The 18665-nt window shown below is 40.1% G+C and overlaps 1 protein-coding gene across 1 annotated transcript; it reads left to right on the top strand.

Annotated features, from left to right (window-relative positions):
- The first annotated feature begins 1811 nt into the window (after positions 1-1811).
- On the top strand, positions 1812-17411 carry LOC122146075 (gastrula zinc finger protein XlCGF8.2DB-like). Its single transcript, XM_042763248.1, has 3 exons — positions 1812-1882; positions 2302-2429; positions 14938-17411. Exons 2-3 carry the CDS (start codon positions 2345-2347, stop codon positions 15783-15785), a joined length of 933 nt encoding a protein of 310 aa, XP_042619182.1. The 5' UTR covers positions 1812-1882; positions 2302-2344; the 3' UTR covers positions 15786-17411.
- The last annotated feature ends 1254 nt before the right edge of the window (positions 17412-18665 follow it).

The following is an 18665-nucleotide window of genomic DNA, read 5'->3' as shown; positions in this document are numbered from 1 at the left end:
GAGAAGTTGGCAACACTGCTTCATTACTTGAAAGCTAAAGGTAGGTGTGTTGGAGCAGGTTGGATCTAAGGCCTAGTCCACACGTAAATGGATATTTTTATAAACAGTTTTTCCTCCTTCCTTCAAAAAAAAAAAAAAATCTTGTCCACATGAAAATGCAAAAACGTACCACGAAGCGCTGTCAAGAGCATGCCAAACCAACAGGTGGCGATATAACCCTAACTGTAAAGCCATGTTGTCCAATCAGAAGCCTCACGACGTCACAAGCCAAAATCTCAGGTTTCACCGGCTACACGATGACACTGCAGCCGGAGTTTCTGAAAATCTTCACCCTGGCAGCAGTTTTCAAAAAGTTTCGCTTTCAGTGATCTGATACTGCGTTTGAGTGTGGACGAACGGCCAAACCGCATTGAAAAATCTGCGGATTTGAAAATACCCATGTTTGTGTGGACAAGGCCTAAACTCTGTGACCCTCCACATGCTGAGTCTGACACCTTTAGACATGAATGGCAGATTTGTGCTATTGTTGCTTTCTACTGTTGCTTCTAAACGGGTTAACTTGGATAGGTCTCTTTTCACATTAGGGCCTGATGGCGCTGAAAGAAGAGAGTGAAGAACTGAATGAAATGCAAGATAAAGATCAGTGTAAGAAATGTCATGATTCCATAACTGGACAAAACTCATTTTGTTGCTCCCAGACTGAAAAGACTTGCTCACATAAAAGAGCTCAAAAGACTGGAAGTAGAAGTCATTTCACCTGCCAACAGTGCGGAAAGAGTATGGATCATCAAGGAAATCTTAAAGCCCACATGATGATTCACACGGGAGAGAAGCCTTACACCTGAAACTGTGTGGAAAGAGTTTCAGTGGAAAAGGAAGCCTTAAAAGCCAATTCACACAGAGGAAACGTCGTTCATTGCCGTTCTCCTCAGTGTGACGAGGTTTACAAAAAAAGAGTTATTGCAGAAATGACAGTGCTAGAAGAGAGATGTAGCCACAATCAGATGGCAAAGGCAGGTCATTTGTAGCTTTAATAAGCAGTTTCAGTGCAATGATGGGCATTAAATGCTGACTGTAATACAAGGTGTCTCCAGAATGTCTCTGAAGTTTTAGCTGAAAATACCTCACAGATAATTTTTCCATGCTGTAAATGCCTCTTCTTGGGTCTCTTTCGATGCCAATGAGCTGCTTCTGCCCCTTTCCAGAAGACAGCTGTGCCTGTACAACAACAAACAGAACATCTGCACATGTTTTAAAGCCTTGTCAGTTAAACTCCTGATACACAGTTTCACATGAAACGCAGGCACAGAAAGCCGACATTTGAGTATTAAACTGAGTTCTCTTAAATGTCAACTGTAAGATACACACAAAGTTATGTTAAAAGCACAGAAAAACACAGGTTTAGGTAATCGGGGTCTCCACAGGTCTTTAAAAAGTCTTTAATTTAGTTTTGTGTCAAATTTAAGGCCATAAAAAGTCAGATCTCCTATAATTAAAATCACACTTTTTTTTAATTAAAAAATAATCATTTTAATTAATCGTTTCAATAATTTTCCAAATGAGGGGAAAGAGAGAGAAAGATTGATTATGCGTGTCAAAAGAGTGATAGATGTTGAATCACTCCCTCAGGCTTTATATTAGAAACTATCTCGCAGCAGTTTAGTTTCATGTCATTTATGTTAAGAAAACACAAAGCATAGTGTTAAAATATACATAAAAAAATATTTTCTAGTTTTACACTGTTAATAATAACTGTGGAAATGCATCATCATTCTTGAGTTTAGGCAGCAGTGTGAGAACGGGACTTTTATTTTGGGTTTGTGATGTGACGTCATCCAGCGGCGCCGCGCTCCTGCGCCTGTTTTGATTCACCTGAAGAAAGGTTTGTGGAACAATGTAAACCGTTATATGATTTTTTTTTTTTTTTTTTTTTTTTTACAAGTTTTTACAAGCGTTGTAAAATAAATCGATCTTTCTTAAATGTAACGTTTAATGTTCTTTTGACGTTATTTGTGTGAGTAAAGAGAAACAGAGTGCTTTAACGGGAATCCGTGCAGAGTAAACGACAACAAACACAAACATGAGCAATGAATTTAAACCAACTGCAAACGTTTTCATGACAGTGCAGTCTAAATAAAATATGATTTACAAATAATTAAATACAAAATGTAAATCATACATACCAAAATATGAACTTTATCTATAATTAATATGTTTTTTAATCAGGTGATTTAAGGTGAATGCTGACGCACTGAAAGGATTAGTTTGCATTTATCTTTTTCTTATTCTGATCTTAAACAGGACTCCTGCTGAAGCGACTGAGATCCACGTGACTCTATTATAGATGGCGTTTATTAAAGAGGAGAGTGAAGATGTGAGGATTGAGGAAGCGTTCAGAGTCAAACATGAAGATACTGAGGAACACACAGGTTGGTTTCATTCTCAGAGCTGAACTCACTCTTTTGATAGTATTAGAATGTCCAGCTCTACAGAAATGCATGATATTTTTTAAGATTTTGCTTAATAACTGATTATATTTTTAATCAATTTTAATATTTTAGGTATTGAGCTGATGCTTTAGAACAGTGTTTTTCAGTCCTGCCTTGAAGTGGCAGCAATTCATCCTCTGTGCAAAAGTCTGGTTTTACCAAAGCAGAAACATCAGAGGCAGCAGAAGTTAATGAGACTTGACAATGACCTTGAGTAAATCAAGTTTACCAAAAAAGTACAGTCGGAGGAAAAGGTAACAACCAGGAACGGTGACTGCATTGACCTTCCCATAATCAGTACCAAGCCCAAATATTCCATTAACTTCCACTAACCTAAGCCAGACTTCATTCAACAGATACTTCCTGCCTTACCTTTCTCTTCTGGATGCATGGTGCCTAATAGGAGGACCAACCAATCTTAATATTTCTGCAGTTTTCAGTATGCATAGTATGCACATTTTCTGTATGCATGGAATAGCCAGATTACTTATTATATGTGCCATAATCTGTTAAAATATAACTCAAGTACACCGAAATTGCAGTGTTCAGAATGGTATTTATAAATACATGTTACTATAAACTACAAACTATTGCTGTGTATCTGAAAACAATATAATTTTAAATTTTACTTATCTCTACAGCACGTTTCTGTCAAGACAAATGTAGTCACCTCAAGCAGAAGTCTAAAACAGTTTAGTTAATCATTAAACTGGCAAAAGTTTACTTCAACAATGATAAAAAAGCAGCACCGATAAGTTGAAGTTCAGTGTTTAAAAAAACAACAACAGCAGAACGAAGAGAAAAAGCGTGATCTATATTATAGCTCTCTGTATGAAGCATACAGATTTTATTAGAGCCACAGAAAGACAAACGTTTAGCTGAAAAATGCAAATGCATCTTCCAGCCAAGGGTGAAGTCTTTATGTATATTAACAATGAATTGGGACAAATATAATGTAATTTAATGGAAAACTGTGAATGGCGCTCAGTCGGCTGAATGAATATATCCATTTGCTTTCTCACATCACAGCTTTAAATATGCAACTTCGCTGGCTAACAGTTTCATTAATGTGACCAGCTGGATATAAACTAATGCAAATAGATGGTAACAATTGTGACATTAAACATTTGCGTCAGACTTGAATGTGTTTTAGTCACATGTTTTAACCGCTTGAGGTGCTGCTGTAATGTTCTCGTCCTCTCAGCCTTAAGAGCAAACATACTGCTGTTCTTTCTCCACTAATGCAGCATGTACTCAACAAATGAATTATTTAGTAATGATATGAAAACATGCACTACAGTATACTGTGTACACACCGTTTAGTTGTGGATGTTTTAAATCCGCGTCTGAATTGTCCCGCTATGTGCAGCGTGCAGTGTCAAAAAGTGCTGTCAGTGATTTCCGCCTCCAGAGGTCGCTTTCGTACTGTATAATGACAGCAGACCTTCTCAGCCGCTCCAGCAATGGACACAACCCGGAAAAAACTATCTGCATGGTTTTTTGCCGATAACCGATAGTTCCAGCAATCAACTATCGGCAAAACCGATACATCGGTCGACCGTCAGTGCCATCAGTCCAATCCATTCCACTTGAGGAATGCCCTAATAAATTATACTCCATTCCGCATTTTAGCTACAGCCTTGACTTCCATGCTGCTGCTTCCTCAAATTCATTCCAGTTGGCTCATTCAGAGCCCATATAAATTAAACTCCATTCCATTTTCAGTACTCGCACCTGCTGCACTCCTACGACACAGCAAAGTAAACAAAGCATCTTAGCATATCTGCCACTCAGGTGGGTCTGGCTGTGTGCTCAAATAGGCTACTGTCACTAAACAAGCTGCTATTTAACTGTTGCTTTTAAAGGCATCACATAGTCTTTGTTGCAGCACTGAATTATGGTTACCTATCAATACTTCACTTGTACTGTATCTGCTAAGACATTATGGGGAAAAACTCCTTTTTCTCAGAATACTGAAGCCTTTCAATAACGCAGTATAACTGCACGGCCATTGGTTCATGCAGTGTATTAAAAACAAACCAATGGCTCAACAGTGGAGCTGCACAAGCCTATGGCAGCACAGCACGCCAAAATGGGTGGGGCATCTGGCTATATAAGCGTGCACTTCGCCATAGGATCTCCAGATTTCTTGTCCTTCAGCGACGATTACAAGATCTTCGCTCTATAAGACTTGAAGCCTTCACCGTGAACAAGCCTCACAGCGGATCAAGACTCCTATCTGCTCGGCTGACTTTGCCGCTCTTCAGCTGCCTTCGGCGTCTGCAGCAGCTGTGGTCTTCCCTGTCCCCTTCGACTATCCGGTGACTATAAGAGCAAATTTTCTGAGCAAATTTCTGGCGTTGTTACAAATGCCGTGCTGTTACTGTCACTCGTGCAGGGCTCCCCTGCACACAGCTTATGGTCACGGCGAGTGCGTTTCATGCTTGGGGTGCTGCCCACATTGAAGCTGCACTGACCAAAACTGAATGTCCTTATTGCGAGGATATGAGTCTCACCTCTCTGTGCTCGCAGATAGCTTCAGAAAGCTACTCCGCCTCTCGCCTCCTCCCGCTTTCTACCTCCCAGAATCTGTGAGGAAAAAGCAGCGGGGCAGAGGATCTTGGCGCTCGGTGAAGAATCAGCCAATGCTGGCTGAGCCCCCGTATGCCACACTTTCTCCACATCAAGAGGCATACTCTGACCGCCTGCGTGCCTCCTCTTTACTGCCCTCACAACAGTCGATGGCACAGAAGAAAAAGGGTATGACAAACTGCCTCCCCTGGATGAGTCAGTGGCCATGTAAGATGACTTAAGCGCTCGCTGGAAGGGCATACTCATCTGCTGTACAACCGGCCTAGGCACTTCACTCTATGGCAGTTTGTTGTGAACCCTGGGCCCATTCAGTTAGCCCCCACCAATTGCTGTTATATCGAGAAAAATAAAACAAACATTTTCAAAAAGAGAGCAAAATTCCTCTTCCGCTTATCACAAGCATTGGGTCCCCACATGGCGGCCTGTCACTGGAACCAACCTGACCCCTTGCCACACGGGCCGAGGCCTGAATTTGCTTGCAAAAAGAGCCATAGAAATGGTTCCCCCAGGTCAGGGCGAGTCAGGCTTCTACAGCTGATATTTTCTCTTCCCCAAAAAGTATGGTGGCCCGAGCCCCATCCTCAATCTCAGAAACCTGAACCGCGCCCTCATGAGACGGCTATTCAGGAGCTCGCAGCCTCATTCAAAGTTGGAGCCTTTCACTCTCTCAAGGCATTTCAGAAGATGTTGGGGCTTATGGCCTCTGCGTCTCCAGTACTTCAGCTGGGCCTGCTTCGCATGCGGTCCCTTCAGTACTGGCTGAAACCACGAGTTCCGTCCCACGCCTGGCATCATGGAAGCATGCGTGTCAAGGTGAACCAGGCCTGCATAGCAGCTCTGGCCCCTTTTGAAAGACTCTCAGTGGATGGAATGGGGAGTTACCCTGGGAATGGTCTGCAGAAGGAAGGTGGTCTCGACAGACACTTCCAACACAGGTTGGGGAGCTCTGTGCAATGGCAAACCAGCTTTCGGCTATTAGTTGAAAGGCAAGGCAAGTTTATTTATATAGCACATTTCGTACACAATGGTAATTCAAAGTGCTTTACATGAAAATAAAATAATCATGAAAAAAAATCAAAAATAAAACAAGGAATGTAAAACCTTTGAAAATGATTTCATAATTGAATTAAAATGAATTTAAGATAGTTAAAAATAGAAAATGATTTTACATAAAACAGTGAATACATAAAATGCAATGCAATCAGTTCAGACATCGCAAAGTGCTCATTTAATAAATGCACAGCTAAACAGATGAGTTTTGAGTCTAGATTTAAAAGTGGCTAATGTTTTAGCACATCAGATCTCTTCTGGAAGCTGCCTTGTGGTGAGAGTCGGAAAGAGGAGAGTTGGCTTCACATCAACTGCCTGGAAATGCTGGCAGTATGTTTGGGCCTTCGCACCTTTCTGCCTCTCAGACAGCATGATAGTGGTGTCATATATAAATCACCAGGGTGGTCTCTCAAAGCGCCTCTTCATTCTGGTAGAGCGCCTCCTGGAATGGGCTCAGCTCAACTTGCGTTCGCTAAGGGCAGCGCACGTGCCGGGCAGGTTCAGCCAGGGAGCAGACATGCTATCTCGGAGAAATGTTCCCTTGAAAGAGTGGATGCTCCACCCACATACGGTTCAAAGAATCTAGGGAATCTTTGGCAAGGCAGAGATCGATCTCTTCATCTCAGAAGACAACTCTCACTGCCCAATTTACTTTTTGAAGGACACGACTGACCCAACCTCCTCCTATATGCTTTTGCCCCAATCGCTCTGATCCCACAAGTAATCAGGCGAATCAGAGAACAGAAGCACAAGTTTCTGTTGGTGGCCCCACTCTGGAGGAACCAGCACTGGTTTGCAGAGGCCCCATGGCCCATTTCTCTGAGATGAGAGCTCCTCTCTCAGGCGAACAGAACAATATGGCACCCCCAGCCCAAGCTGTGGGCTCTGCACCTCTGGCCTCTCGATGGGAACCTGCGGACCCCCCCGAGAGCGTGTGTTAAACACAATTTCTCAAGCTAGAACACCCTCTACATGGCGGCTCTACACCCTTAAATGGTCTGTCTTTTCTGCCTGGTGTATGACCCACAGCGCAGACCCAATTTCCTGTGACATATCTCTGATATTGTCCTTCCTGCAGGATCGGTTGGATAAGGGTTGCTCCTCTTCCACGCTCAAGGTCTATGTAGCAGCCATAGCAGCTTCACACACTCCTATAGCTGGCCAGTCAGTGGGCAGGAACAACCTAGTTGTTCGCTTTTTGAAGGGGTCTAGGAGGCTCAACTCGCCTCACCCTGTCACCGTCCCTACATGGGATCTCGGGCCAAGAATTATGATGAGCTGTTGGACACGGGCCGGGCTAGGGCCTGAGCGTCTCGGGCAAGGGCCGGGATGGGGCCTATATTTAAGGGCCCATGAAGGGCTCTACTCCAGGGTCGTCCTGAAGCCGAGGCATGGTTATGTGCCTAAAGTGCTCTCGACTCTGTTCACAGGTAATAGCTCTTTTGGCACTTCCTCCTTCAGAGCAGGACCAAGAGCTGAATTTACTCTGCCCCGTCAGGGCACTGAGAATATATACTGAGCGTTCTGACCTGTTAAGGCAGTCCGGTCAGCTTTTTGTATGCTTCAGTGACCATACCCAAGGATCTCTGGTCACGAAGCAGAGACTTTCCAAATGGATAATTGATGCTATCAAGCTACATACTCTTCTTTAGGCCTGCAATGCCCCATGGGAGTAAGAGCCCACTGGGCTTGGTCTAGCGGAGTGTCCATTGCAGAAATTTGTGCAGCGGCTGTCCACATTTACCAGGTTTTATAATCTGGATGTCCCGGCCTTACGGGCTTGGGTCCTTTCTGCTTAAACAGACTCACTTTGGCTTTATGGCAAAACCAGTGCTCAGGCGTTTATGACAACTCCTCTGGGTTCCAAGACTGTACAATTTTCTTGGACCGATTACTCATCGCCGGGCTGACCTCTGTGAGCTTGGCCTAATTGCCTCTTGCGGGGCTTCCCTGCAATTACTTAGTCGCTCTGGGCCCCATTGGTGCTCAAGGCAAGTCCTCTTTGCAGACGCTGTATGAGTGATATATCAATAGGGAACGTACTCGGTTACTATCGTAACCTCGGTTGCCTGAGATACAGGAATGAGTACTGTGTTGCTGGCCGTGCTATGTAGCTGCGCTGCTAGGGTTGTCAAAATGACTAAAAAACTAAATTTGAATTTTCTACTTAAATATTATTAAAATTCTAATTATATCTGAATTTAAAAGGCATAATTTCAGTTAGGGGGGAAAAAAGCTTTTGGCTTCTCTCCTGAGGTCACAAGAGGGTGTATCGAGCAAAATATTATGCACGTTTCTTCAAAGCTTAATAAAATGATCCAAACTTAAATTTTTATAATTCATGAATGAATCCCTCATATCCAAGTTACCCCCTTTTTGAACTTTTGCCATATGGCCAGCGCTTCAGAGCCGCAAATACCAGGACAGCCAGGCACAAAAACAGTTTCTTCCCCCCGGCAATCTACCTCATGAACAGTTAAATGTTCCCCACTTATGCAGTAAAAATGTGCAATATCCTTATATTTATTTGTTATTCCTCCATCCTAGTACATCCCTGCATCTCACTCTACTCTATTCCATTATCATCTTATAACCGTCTCATGTTTTCCTAACACAAAACTAGTTATATAACTTAATCAAGGGGGAGTCCGTTTGCCTAACAACAGTTTAATAGGGAAAATATGCTTACCAAATGTGTCAATTATTCTTTTATACACCAATGAAAACAAAAATAAATATCACCACACAAAAAAGAAAATACAAGAAAAAGACAGACAATGGGCATTAGGTTGCACAGTTCAGTCATGTGAAAAAGTGGGTGTGTGCAAGAGTCTTATCCGAGGGTATAAAGTTCATCAAACAATGTCCAATGTTGAAGTTGTCCCCAAGCCGAATTAATAATCCAACTATGGCGATGAATTCACTCCAAACAAAAGAGTTCACAAGCTCCAGACACTTCCCAATCAGGTATAGCCCTAGGAAGCCAAAAAGCCGCAAGCCTACATCCATCTGGGCTTTAAATCCATATTTAGCTCGCAACATTCAGTGTTAAAGTCACCGATAAAGGGTCCTTCTAAAATACATACAAATAAACTGTATCAACCTTTTAGCATCCAACCCAACACAACTTTAATTGCTCAGCATATATCAACACACCTGATCAATAATGTCTTGGCAACAAACATCATTAACAGACAAGTTTTTAGATAACAGGAAAGAAAACACATCCTTACTTTAAGTTGAGCTTGAAATGGAACATTTCCCAACCAGGACATAGCACAAATGCAGTCAAGCCATGCTTTCTGCTACCGCTATTCTGCTAACTTCCTCTACTGCAGCACCTTTACTTAAGGAGCTAATTTAGGTGCCATAGCACCCCTAGCAGTAAGGAGGAAAACTGCAGACAAAATACTTAGTAACAGGCTTGTCTGTTACAATCTATAGCACAACTGTTGATACAATTTATTTATTTTTCGATTTTTTTTTTTTTTTAGTCTGTGTGTTGTTGTTGTCTCTGTGTACTGGAAGCTTATGTCACTAAAACAAATTCCTTGTATGCGCAAGCATACTTGGCAATGAAGCTCATTCTGATTCTGATGAAAACATTTTGTAACATGATTTTGATGTACCATTTTCATGGTAATGCAATGTCTGATTTTAAAATGGTTTTCAAAGATGAATTTTGAGATTTTAAGTTTTCAATTGATATATAATTTCTGATGATTTCTAAAGTGTGATAGAGAAAAAGGCAAAGAAGATTTTTTTTTTTTTACAAAGTCAAAAGTCCTGTTATGATGTAGATTTTTGAGGTGCACTCTTGTCATAAATTAATCTATTACTTTTCCTACATAATTTTTTAACAAAAAACAGTGGTAAAATATCTACTTAGGAGCCTTAGACCTTACCAATGATATATAGTTTGTCATGATTAGATTAGGATTTAATTGTAAAATAGTGAAGTAAACTTAGGCTTCCCACAGAGGGGATGGGTGACAGTTAAGAGGTTAAACAATTAGAAAAAAACAGCACCATGCATCTATGTATAGTTTAATACAAAGGACTGAAAATCAATCACAAAAGTAGGCTACTTTCTTCATTTAAAAACATGAGATACAGTAGGATGGTGAAAAACTGCCATAAAGTCTTGAGACGTGTTTTTTAAAAGTTGAACTTACATTAATTTTACATGGCTTTCTAAACATGCTGCTCTCTTGAGTGAGGCGTGAGTGCAATGCTGATAGATGTCCCTCTAGAAAGTATGCGTATTGTATGCATTCTGTGTGAATGGCTTGGTTTCAGTTTTGACGTAAACAACATCTCCACACCGATGCTCTCATTTTCCACAATATATTGAATGAACAATGTAGCAGCACCACATTTAGTGGGTTCAACTGGATAGGCTAACAAAAGCTTGAGATGAGCAAGATCTGTGCAGAACCGATCACCGCGAGATGCATATAAAAATCTAAAATACATGTTTGTATTAAAGTAAAAAATGGATGATGAATACACCTTTCATATGGCATTAAATAGCATAAAATAGTGTCTTGTTGATCATATTTATTTTCATATAAAAGCAACAGAACTGAAATGATATTTTGTTTATTAGCAACACAGCACGTGAGTGTGAATAATGCAATTTCTGCCTTTGATCTCGTTGGTATCTGTTCCGCTTCGAGAGGGCAGAACTGCCGTCTTGACTGGGCTTATTTCACTCCTCCCCTCACTGCAGCCGCCTACTCTCACCTACATTTCACCTACATATTGGGGCAACTATGGCCTAATGGTTAGAGAATTGGACTTGTAACCCGAAGGTCGCAGGTTCGAGTCTCGGTGCTGGCAGGAGTTGTAGGTGGGAGGGAGTGAATGAACAGTGCTCTCTTCCTCCCTCAATACTCATGGCTGAAGTGTCCTTGAGCAAGGCACTGAACCCCCAGTTGCTCCCCGGGCGCTGGATATATAGCTGCCCACTGCTCCGGGTGTGTGTTCACGGTGTGTTCACTTCTCACTGCTGTGTGTGTGCACTTGGATGGGTTAAATGCAGAGCACCAATTCTAAGTATGGGTAACCTATTTTGCAAATGTCACGACTTTCACTTTTCACTTTTCATTTCAGGTGAGGCAAGGCGCATCTCAAACAAGCCTACTTACATCGTCGTCGCATTTCGTGCGCTACCGATAAGGCTGACTGACGCAGACCTAAAATTTTGGATGTGGATTTTTTTTTTTTATTTGACGAAATTCGAATTTTTTTTTTGACAGCCCTAGTCGTCGCTTCAGTTGAAGTAACCTGGGGATCCTATGGCGAAGTGCATGCTTATATAGCCAGATGGCCCACCCATTTTGGCGGGCTGTGTCGCCATAGGCTCGTGCTGCTCTGCTGCTGAACCATTAGTTTATTTTTAATACACTGCACGATGCAATGGCCGTGCAGTTACACTGCTTTATTGAAAGGCTTCGGTATTCAGAGAAAAAGGAGTTTTCCCCATAGCGTCTTAGCATATGCAGTACTTGTTCCCGTATCTCAGGGAACCGAGGTTACGTTAATAACTGAGTGTTACACACAAACTGTTGTTGTAACAGTTATCTGACATTTTTGCTAGGCTAGTTTTGCCCAAACAGCTTACTAGACTTTTGCTGCTGTGTTAATTTTTGGTAAACCTAGTTCGGCTGGGTGATTTTATCGATTCTGCGATATAAATCGATATTTTTTTTCCAAAGAAAGTATAGATTTTTTTAGCCGCGAGTATCGATACATACGTCCCATTCAAATCCCCCATGTTTACCCCCGTTCGCGTTGCAGGAAGAGCGATTTGGTCAGCCAGCCGCTAGTGTTGCTGTAGTGTTGTCAAAAGACCCGGTACTTCGGTACCAAGTCGGTACTAAAAAAATGAAAATGTCACAGTACCAGCCAGGTTTCTTTAAGAACCGGTGGTACCGAGTACCCGGTCAACCTGGTTCTTGACGCATACAGCGCAATGATCTCCGCAAACCAGAAAACACGGACGGAATCTCAAAATCCAGTCATGAAAATGATACTTACATTTCAATATGGACAGTCACGGAATTTGTCAAAGTTAGCATAAATTAATCAAATCAAATCTCCATATGGACCAGTATCTGTAAATGTTAAGCCGCAAAAGTTATTTTGTTGTTGTTCTGCGCGTCTCTGTGAATGAATGAATGATTGGCAGAGACGTGCGGGTTTGTTTACTACACAGACTGAAGCGCGTGACGCTCGCAGTAATTTCAGCATCTGCGTCTCAATGAGGACATAAATACATAAACAACATCACCAGAACTGTTCTGAGTCACTTCACAAGCATTTTACCGTTTCATTTGAGTAAAACCAGTGTCAATTTAAAGATATAACAATATCAAACTGCCACAAATAGATTTTCCAAAAGGCTTTGACTTCATTGAATAAACATGAACACTGCACGTTTCAAAAACCGATGCGGGTGTTTTTATATCACTGTATTTCAGAAGGAAGCTGACTGTAATTAGAAAATTTTCAATTTCATTTTGCATGTAATGCTTGATAAGGCAGCGTTTGTGATCTCAGCGCTGCTTTGCAGCCGTTACCGGAGAATCCTGTATCTCTCCTGCTGGCAGAAAATGAATTTGCATATATATGTCTATATGGGGGCGGGGGAGTGCCGCCACAAATAGAGTGTAAGGCTGTGGTAAACACTGCAACCCGTCAAAATAAAGTTCATTTTTACATAAAGGCATTGTGCTTGAAATATTACTATTATTTAGTAGAATGTATGTGATACTGCTAATACTGTTGAAAAAATTTATAAAACTTTTTTTTTTAAAGAAATAAATCACACAATATGTGTTTAATGTTTTAATGTTAATGTTAATTAAAATGTTTTAATTTTAATAGCAATTCCCCTTTTTATAACAAAAAATAAAATGTTTAAATTTCATTAATTAAAATACAAATTAAATTTGGGTGAAACTTGTTTACTGTTTTTCATAATTATATTACTTGTAGAAAAACTTTAAACACAATTGTAAATAAGTATAAAGAATGGCATTGGTTTTATTTTTAGTGATAAAAAGTGTGTTTTTTTAATTAGCATATTTTTGTGTTTTGCTTTGGTACCGAAATTGGTACCGAGAACCGTGGATTTTCACTGGTATCGGTACCGAATACTGAAATTTTGGTACCGTCACAACACTAATGTAGAGCAAGTTACCCATACCAACTTTACACAGACGCAGACGTCTACCTCTTCCTGTTTACCAAGTCAGAGCGAGGATATTCAGAGAATGGTGGCGAATATAAATCCGGCACCCGCCTGCTTAAAAGCAGATGTGTGGGAGCACTTTGGTTTAAAAAAAAAAAAGAAGGAAAGCAACGACTTGGATAAAAGCGTCGCGGTTTGTAAGCTATGTGGCACTAACGTTAAATATTCCGGCAATACCACAAATTTACGAGCACACCTAAAACGTCACCACCTGGACAGGTTTATGCTTACGGAGCAGTTTACACTGTTTCAATAAATGGAACTAATTTTCTCAACACATCTTTGATAAATTTTGTCCAGCATTTACTTTGCAAGCTGTCTGATGTTTTTTGAGTTTTCATTTCAATTAATTCAATCCAAGTAAATGAAACACTCACAAGATGTCACCAAAATCACTCTGTCCACTTTAAATCTATCAGAAAATGATGTAAGCGTATCGAATTATATTGAATCATATCGTTGGCTGAATATTGTGATATATATCGTACCGTGAGCTGAATACCGTGTATCGTATCATATCGTGAGATTAGTATATCGCTATTCGCTACAGCCCTAAAACCTAGCCAGGTATGTGGTAACAGTTTTGTTTAATTAAAAGGCACCAGAATACAGGAAATGGCATCTACTCCAGTAAAAAAAAATTGTGCTGATGAAGTGTCCACAGGTTTTTTTATAGATGCGTTACGCATATTCAAATTCAGGTCAACATCAAGTTCACATTGCAACTTTTGAACAGAGTTGAGAATCAAAATTCAGGTCAGTCATTTTTTTGAGTTCAGTACATTTCAAAACGATGACAACTGTAATGGGCAGTCTATATAAACTTGTAAACTGTGAACTAATAATTCGTTTTTAGTACAAAAGTTATTAGTATTGACTCCTAACCCCAAGGTTGTGGGTTTGAGTCTCGGGCCGGCAATACCACGACTGAGGTGTCCTTGAGCAAGGCACCGAACCCCCAACTGCTCCCCGGGCACCGCAGCATAAATGATACCCACTGCTCCAGGTGTGTGTTCACGGTGTGTGTGTGTGTTCACTGCTGTGTGTGTGCATTTTGGATGGGTTAAATACAGAGCACGAATTCTGAGTATGGGTCACCATACTTGGCTGTATGTCACATCACTTTCACTTCACAAAAGTTATTAAAAGTATCAAAGAAAAGTGAATTTTTGAACTGTGGTTTGAACCTAGAGACCCTAAAGTTGATCTGATTACTATTCAGGACCACACCAGTCAGTGTGCCAAATTTGATCATTTTGGAAGGTATAGTTTATACGGCTTTCATAAACTCCCATTTGGGGAGGAATAATAAGAAAAAGAAAGCTAACAGATAAAAAAGGGATTACAATATAGTCTGTGCTTGTCCCCTAATAAACACAAAAAGTAATCAATGTTAATATGCAGGGAATACAATCAGACTACCTTTTATTTTTATAATGGTTAGGGGACGCTGGCCCCAAAAACTCTGAGAATAACTAATTTTTTTGATGTCTGCTGCATTGTGCCATTAAACTGGGGTTAACTTGTATTTGTCTCTTTTCACCTCAGACCTGATGCAGCTGAAAGAGCAGAGTCAAGAACTGAACGATGTGAAGCAAGAGAAACATCTGTATGAGAAACATCATAATGCAAACAATATTTTAGTTGATCAGATTAAAAAGTCTTCCTCAAGAAAAAGAGCTCAAACAACTAGATCTAGAAGTTATTTTACCTGCCCTCAGTGTGGAAAGAGTTTCACAGTTAAAGAAAATCTAAATACTCACATGATGATTCACATGGGAGAGAAGCGTTATACCTGCCAACAGTGTGGAAAGAGATTCGCTAAAAAACAAAGGCTTAAAATCCACATGAGGATTCACACTGGAGAAAAGCCTTATACCTGCAAACAGTGTGGAAAACATTTCACAGAAAAAGGAAACCTTGAAGTCCACATGAGAATACACACTGGAGAAAAACGATTCACATGCCCTCAGTGTGAAAAGAGTTTCACTGGAAATGGAAGTCTTAAAATCCACATAAGAATTCACACTGGAGAAAACCCTTACACCTGTCAACAGTGTGGAAAGAGTTTTACACATAAAGCAACGATTAATGGCCACATGAGAGTTCATACTGGAGAGAAACCTTACTTATGCCCTCAGTGTGGAAAGTGTTTTTCACATCAAGGAACCCTTAATGCCCACATGAGGGTTCACACTGGAGAGAAACCTTTCACCTGCCCTCAGTGTGGAAAGAGTTTCACAGTTAAAGGAAATCTAAATACTCATATGAGGATTCACACTGGAGAGAAGCCTTACACCTGCCAACAGTGTAAAACTAGTTTCACATATCTCAGACACCTGAAATGTCATTTGCAAACTCATTCTGGAAAGAAATTGCAATGTTCCTCATTGTGATGAGGTTTGAAAAACCTAGCAATTTCAAAAATCAACTGTGCAGCACTCTGCATGGAGGGCACTTCATTGTGATCATTGTGCTGAAAGAAAAATCACACTTACATATATACCTGTAATATCATGCAGAAGTGAGACCCTATTTGTGTTCTTTGTGTACATTCTTTTTAAAGTTTAACTGTCTCAGCAATTTAAAATGGCACCAGAAGATATGTGGGAGAGTGAAATTAATTTTGATTGAATAGAGGCATCACTTTTATACTTGATTTAGGTTAATACGTCACAATCAAAATATTACATAAACTTCCATTTTGCTGTGACAGACACAATGCAAATAAAAAAAATTATAAATAAAAAGGACATAAACTGAGGGAAATGAATATTGCACTGCATTTTTTGATGTATCTTTAGGGAGAGAATGCACAGGTAAACATGTTTTCAGTCTGGATTTGATTAGGGCTACTTTTGAGACTTCTTTGATGACATCTCTAAATTATCAAAAATATGTGTGCGAACACTTTGAAATATCTGGATTTCTGATTTGATCTTAATTTCTACTTTTCACATTTTAATTTAATACATGAAAATCATTTACAGTGCAGGGTAGAGAAAGTAAGTGAACCCTTGAAATTAATAATTGTAGATTATTAGACTTTTGACCAATTTTGGGTCATCGCTCCTGGCAAATTTGTTTCAGTTTATCAATGTTTAGGTAAAGCAACAGCATGAAATGGCAGGGCTCAGAAAAGCATATACACTAACAGTGATGGGCAGTAGTGTCGCTACAAGTAGTGACCCTACTTGCTTAACTACATTTCTCAGTAGCGTGGTGGTAGCATTGCTGTTTTCTGAATTTAATAGCTTTTCAGTAGTGAAGCTCTGTTTTTGATCAAGTAGCATGTTAGCATCAACAAAAGTTACATTATCCAAAGCATTTCTGAAGCTCAAGCTCAAATCGGAAATATAACTGCTCGGGATCACTGATCCTGGATCAATAAGTGATGCCACTAAACCCTGTAAGTTTATTGGCACCTCAAACTGTCAGTCAAACCTCATTATTCTTCATGATAGCTTCCATAGCACCATTCATTCCTTAGGATCCAAACGGATGAATTTAAAAGCCACCAAACACTTCCATGTTTTCCCTATTTAAAGAAGGTTACATGAGTAGTTACCGAGGTCGAAGTGCTGTGAAGTGCTCTTCCACCATACATTATAGTCATCATTTTTATCCGCTTAGGAAATCGCCACTGTATATTTTGTGTCACCATACTAACTTGTGTAACAACTCATGTAACCATCTTTAAATAGGGAAAACATGGATGTGTTTGGTGGCTTCTAAATTCATCCCTGTTTTGATCCTAAGGAATGAATGGTGCTAAGCTAAACGCTAGCATAGTGGTGCCATGCACTACAGCGATTGAGTGCACGCACTGAGACGGGAAAGGTACGTATCAACTTGTCTAAGTTGAGGGAAGAACATAGTGAAATATAGAAAAACTGGTGTTTTCCTTTAAAGACGTAATCAAATAGAAGATGAACACTATTAACAGCAATTATTATATGATGCAATCAAATTTATAGTAAAATTTAGTTTTGTATGTTGTTTCAGTGTTGGCATCATCTGAGGTCCTCTGAGGGGTTGGCATCATCTCTTCTAAGGTGTTCTGGATCCAGACTGAAGCTTGTGTAAATCCTACTTACCACGTGATGTAAATCCCAGCAGAAACAGAGAAACAAACAGAGACATAGAGACATAGCTGCTGTTCCAACCAAGTAAAATTAGTTAGTTTAACCCAACCTAAGAATAATAATGCACATTTGATCAGATATAATTGCAGTCCAAGATTATGAGATGCATTATTTGAATGCTTGGACAAAGAGGTGTGTTTTTAATCTAGATTTAAACAGAGAAAGTGTGTCTGAACCCCGAACATTATCAGGAAGGCTATTAATGAGTTTGGGAGCCAAATGCGAAAAAGCTCTACCTCCTTTAGTGGACTTTGCTATCCTAGGTACTACCAAAAGCCCAGAGTTTTGTGACCTTAGGGAGCGTGATGGGTTGTAGCGTGGTAGAAGACTAGTTAGGTACAGAGGAGCTAAATCATTAAGGGCCTTATAGGTAAGTAATAATATTTTGTAACTGATACGGAACTTAATAGGTAGCCAGTGCAGAGACTGTAAAATTGGGGTAATATGATCATATTTTTTTTTTTACCTGGTAAGGACTCTAGCCACTGCATTTTGTACTATCTGTAGCGTGTTTATTGAAGATGCAGGACAACCACCTAGCAGTGAATTACAATAGTCCAGTCTAGAGGTCATGAATGCATGAACTAGCTTTTCTGCATCAGAAACAATTAACATGTTTCGTAACTTGGCAGTGTTTCTAAGATGGAAGGATGCTGTTTTTGTAACATGGAAAATATGGTTTTCAAAAGACAAGTTTCTGTCTAATATGGAAACTAATCCCATATTTTCTAATAATATTACCAAGGGGCAACATGTATATTGAAAATAGCAGAGGACCTAGGACAGATCCTTGTGGCACTCCATATTTTACTGGTGATAAATGAGATGACTCCCCATTTAAATAAACAAAGTGGTAGCGATCGAACAGGTAGGATCGAAACCATCTTAAAGCCTGCCCTTGGATACCTGTATAGTTTTGTAATCTATCTATGAGTATGTCGTGATCTATGGTGTAGAACACAGCACTAAGATCAAATAAAACTAGTAATGAGATGCAGCCTTGGTCTGAGGCAAGAAGAAAGTCATTTGTAATTTTAACAAGTGCAGTTTCTGTACTATGGTGGGGCCTGAAACCCGACTGAAATTCTTCATAGATAATTTTCTTGCAGGAAGGAGCACAATTGAGCAGAC

The sequence above is a fragment of the Cyprinus carpio genome, chromosome A9, assembly GCF_018340385.1.
Source record: "Cyprinus carpio isolate SPL01 chromosome A9, ASM1834038v1, whole genome shotgun sequence".
Classification (NCBI taxonomy): Eukaryota; Metazoa; Chordata; class Actinopteri; order Cypriniformes; family Cyprinidae; genus Cyprinus; species Cyprinus carpio.
This window is presented reverse-complemented; position numbering and strand designations above follow the sequence as displayed.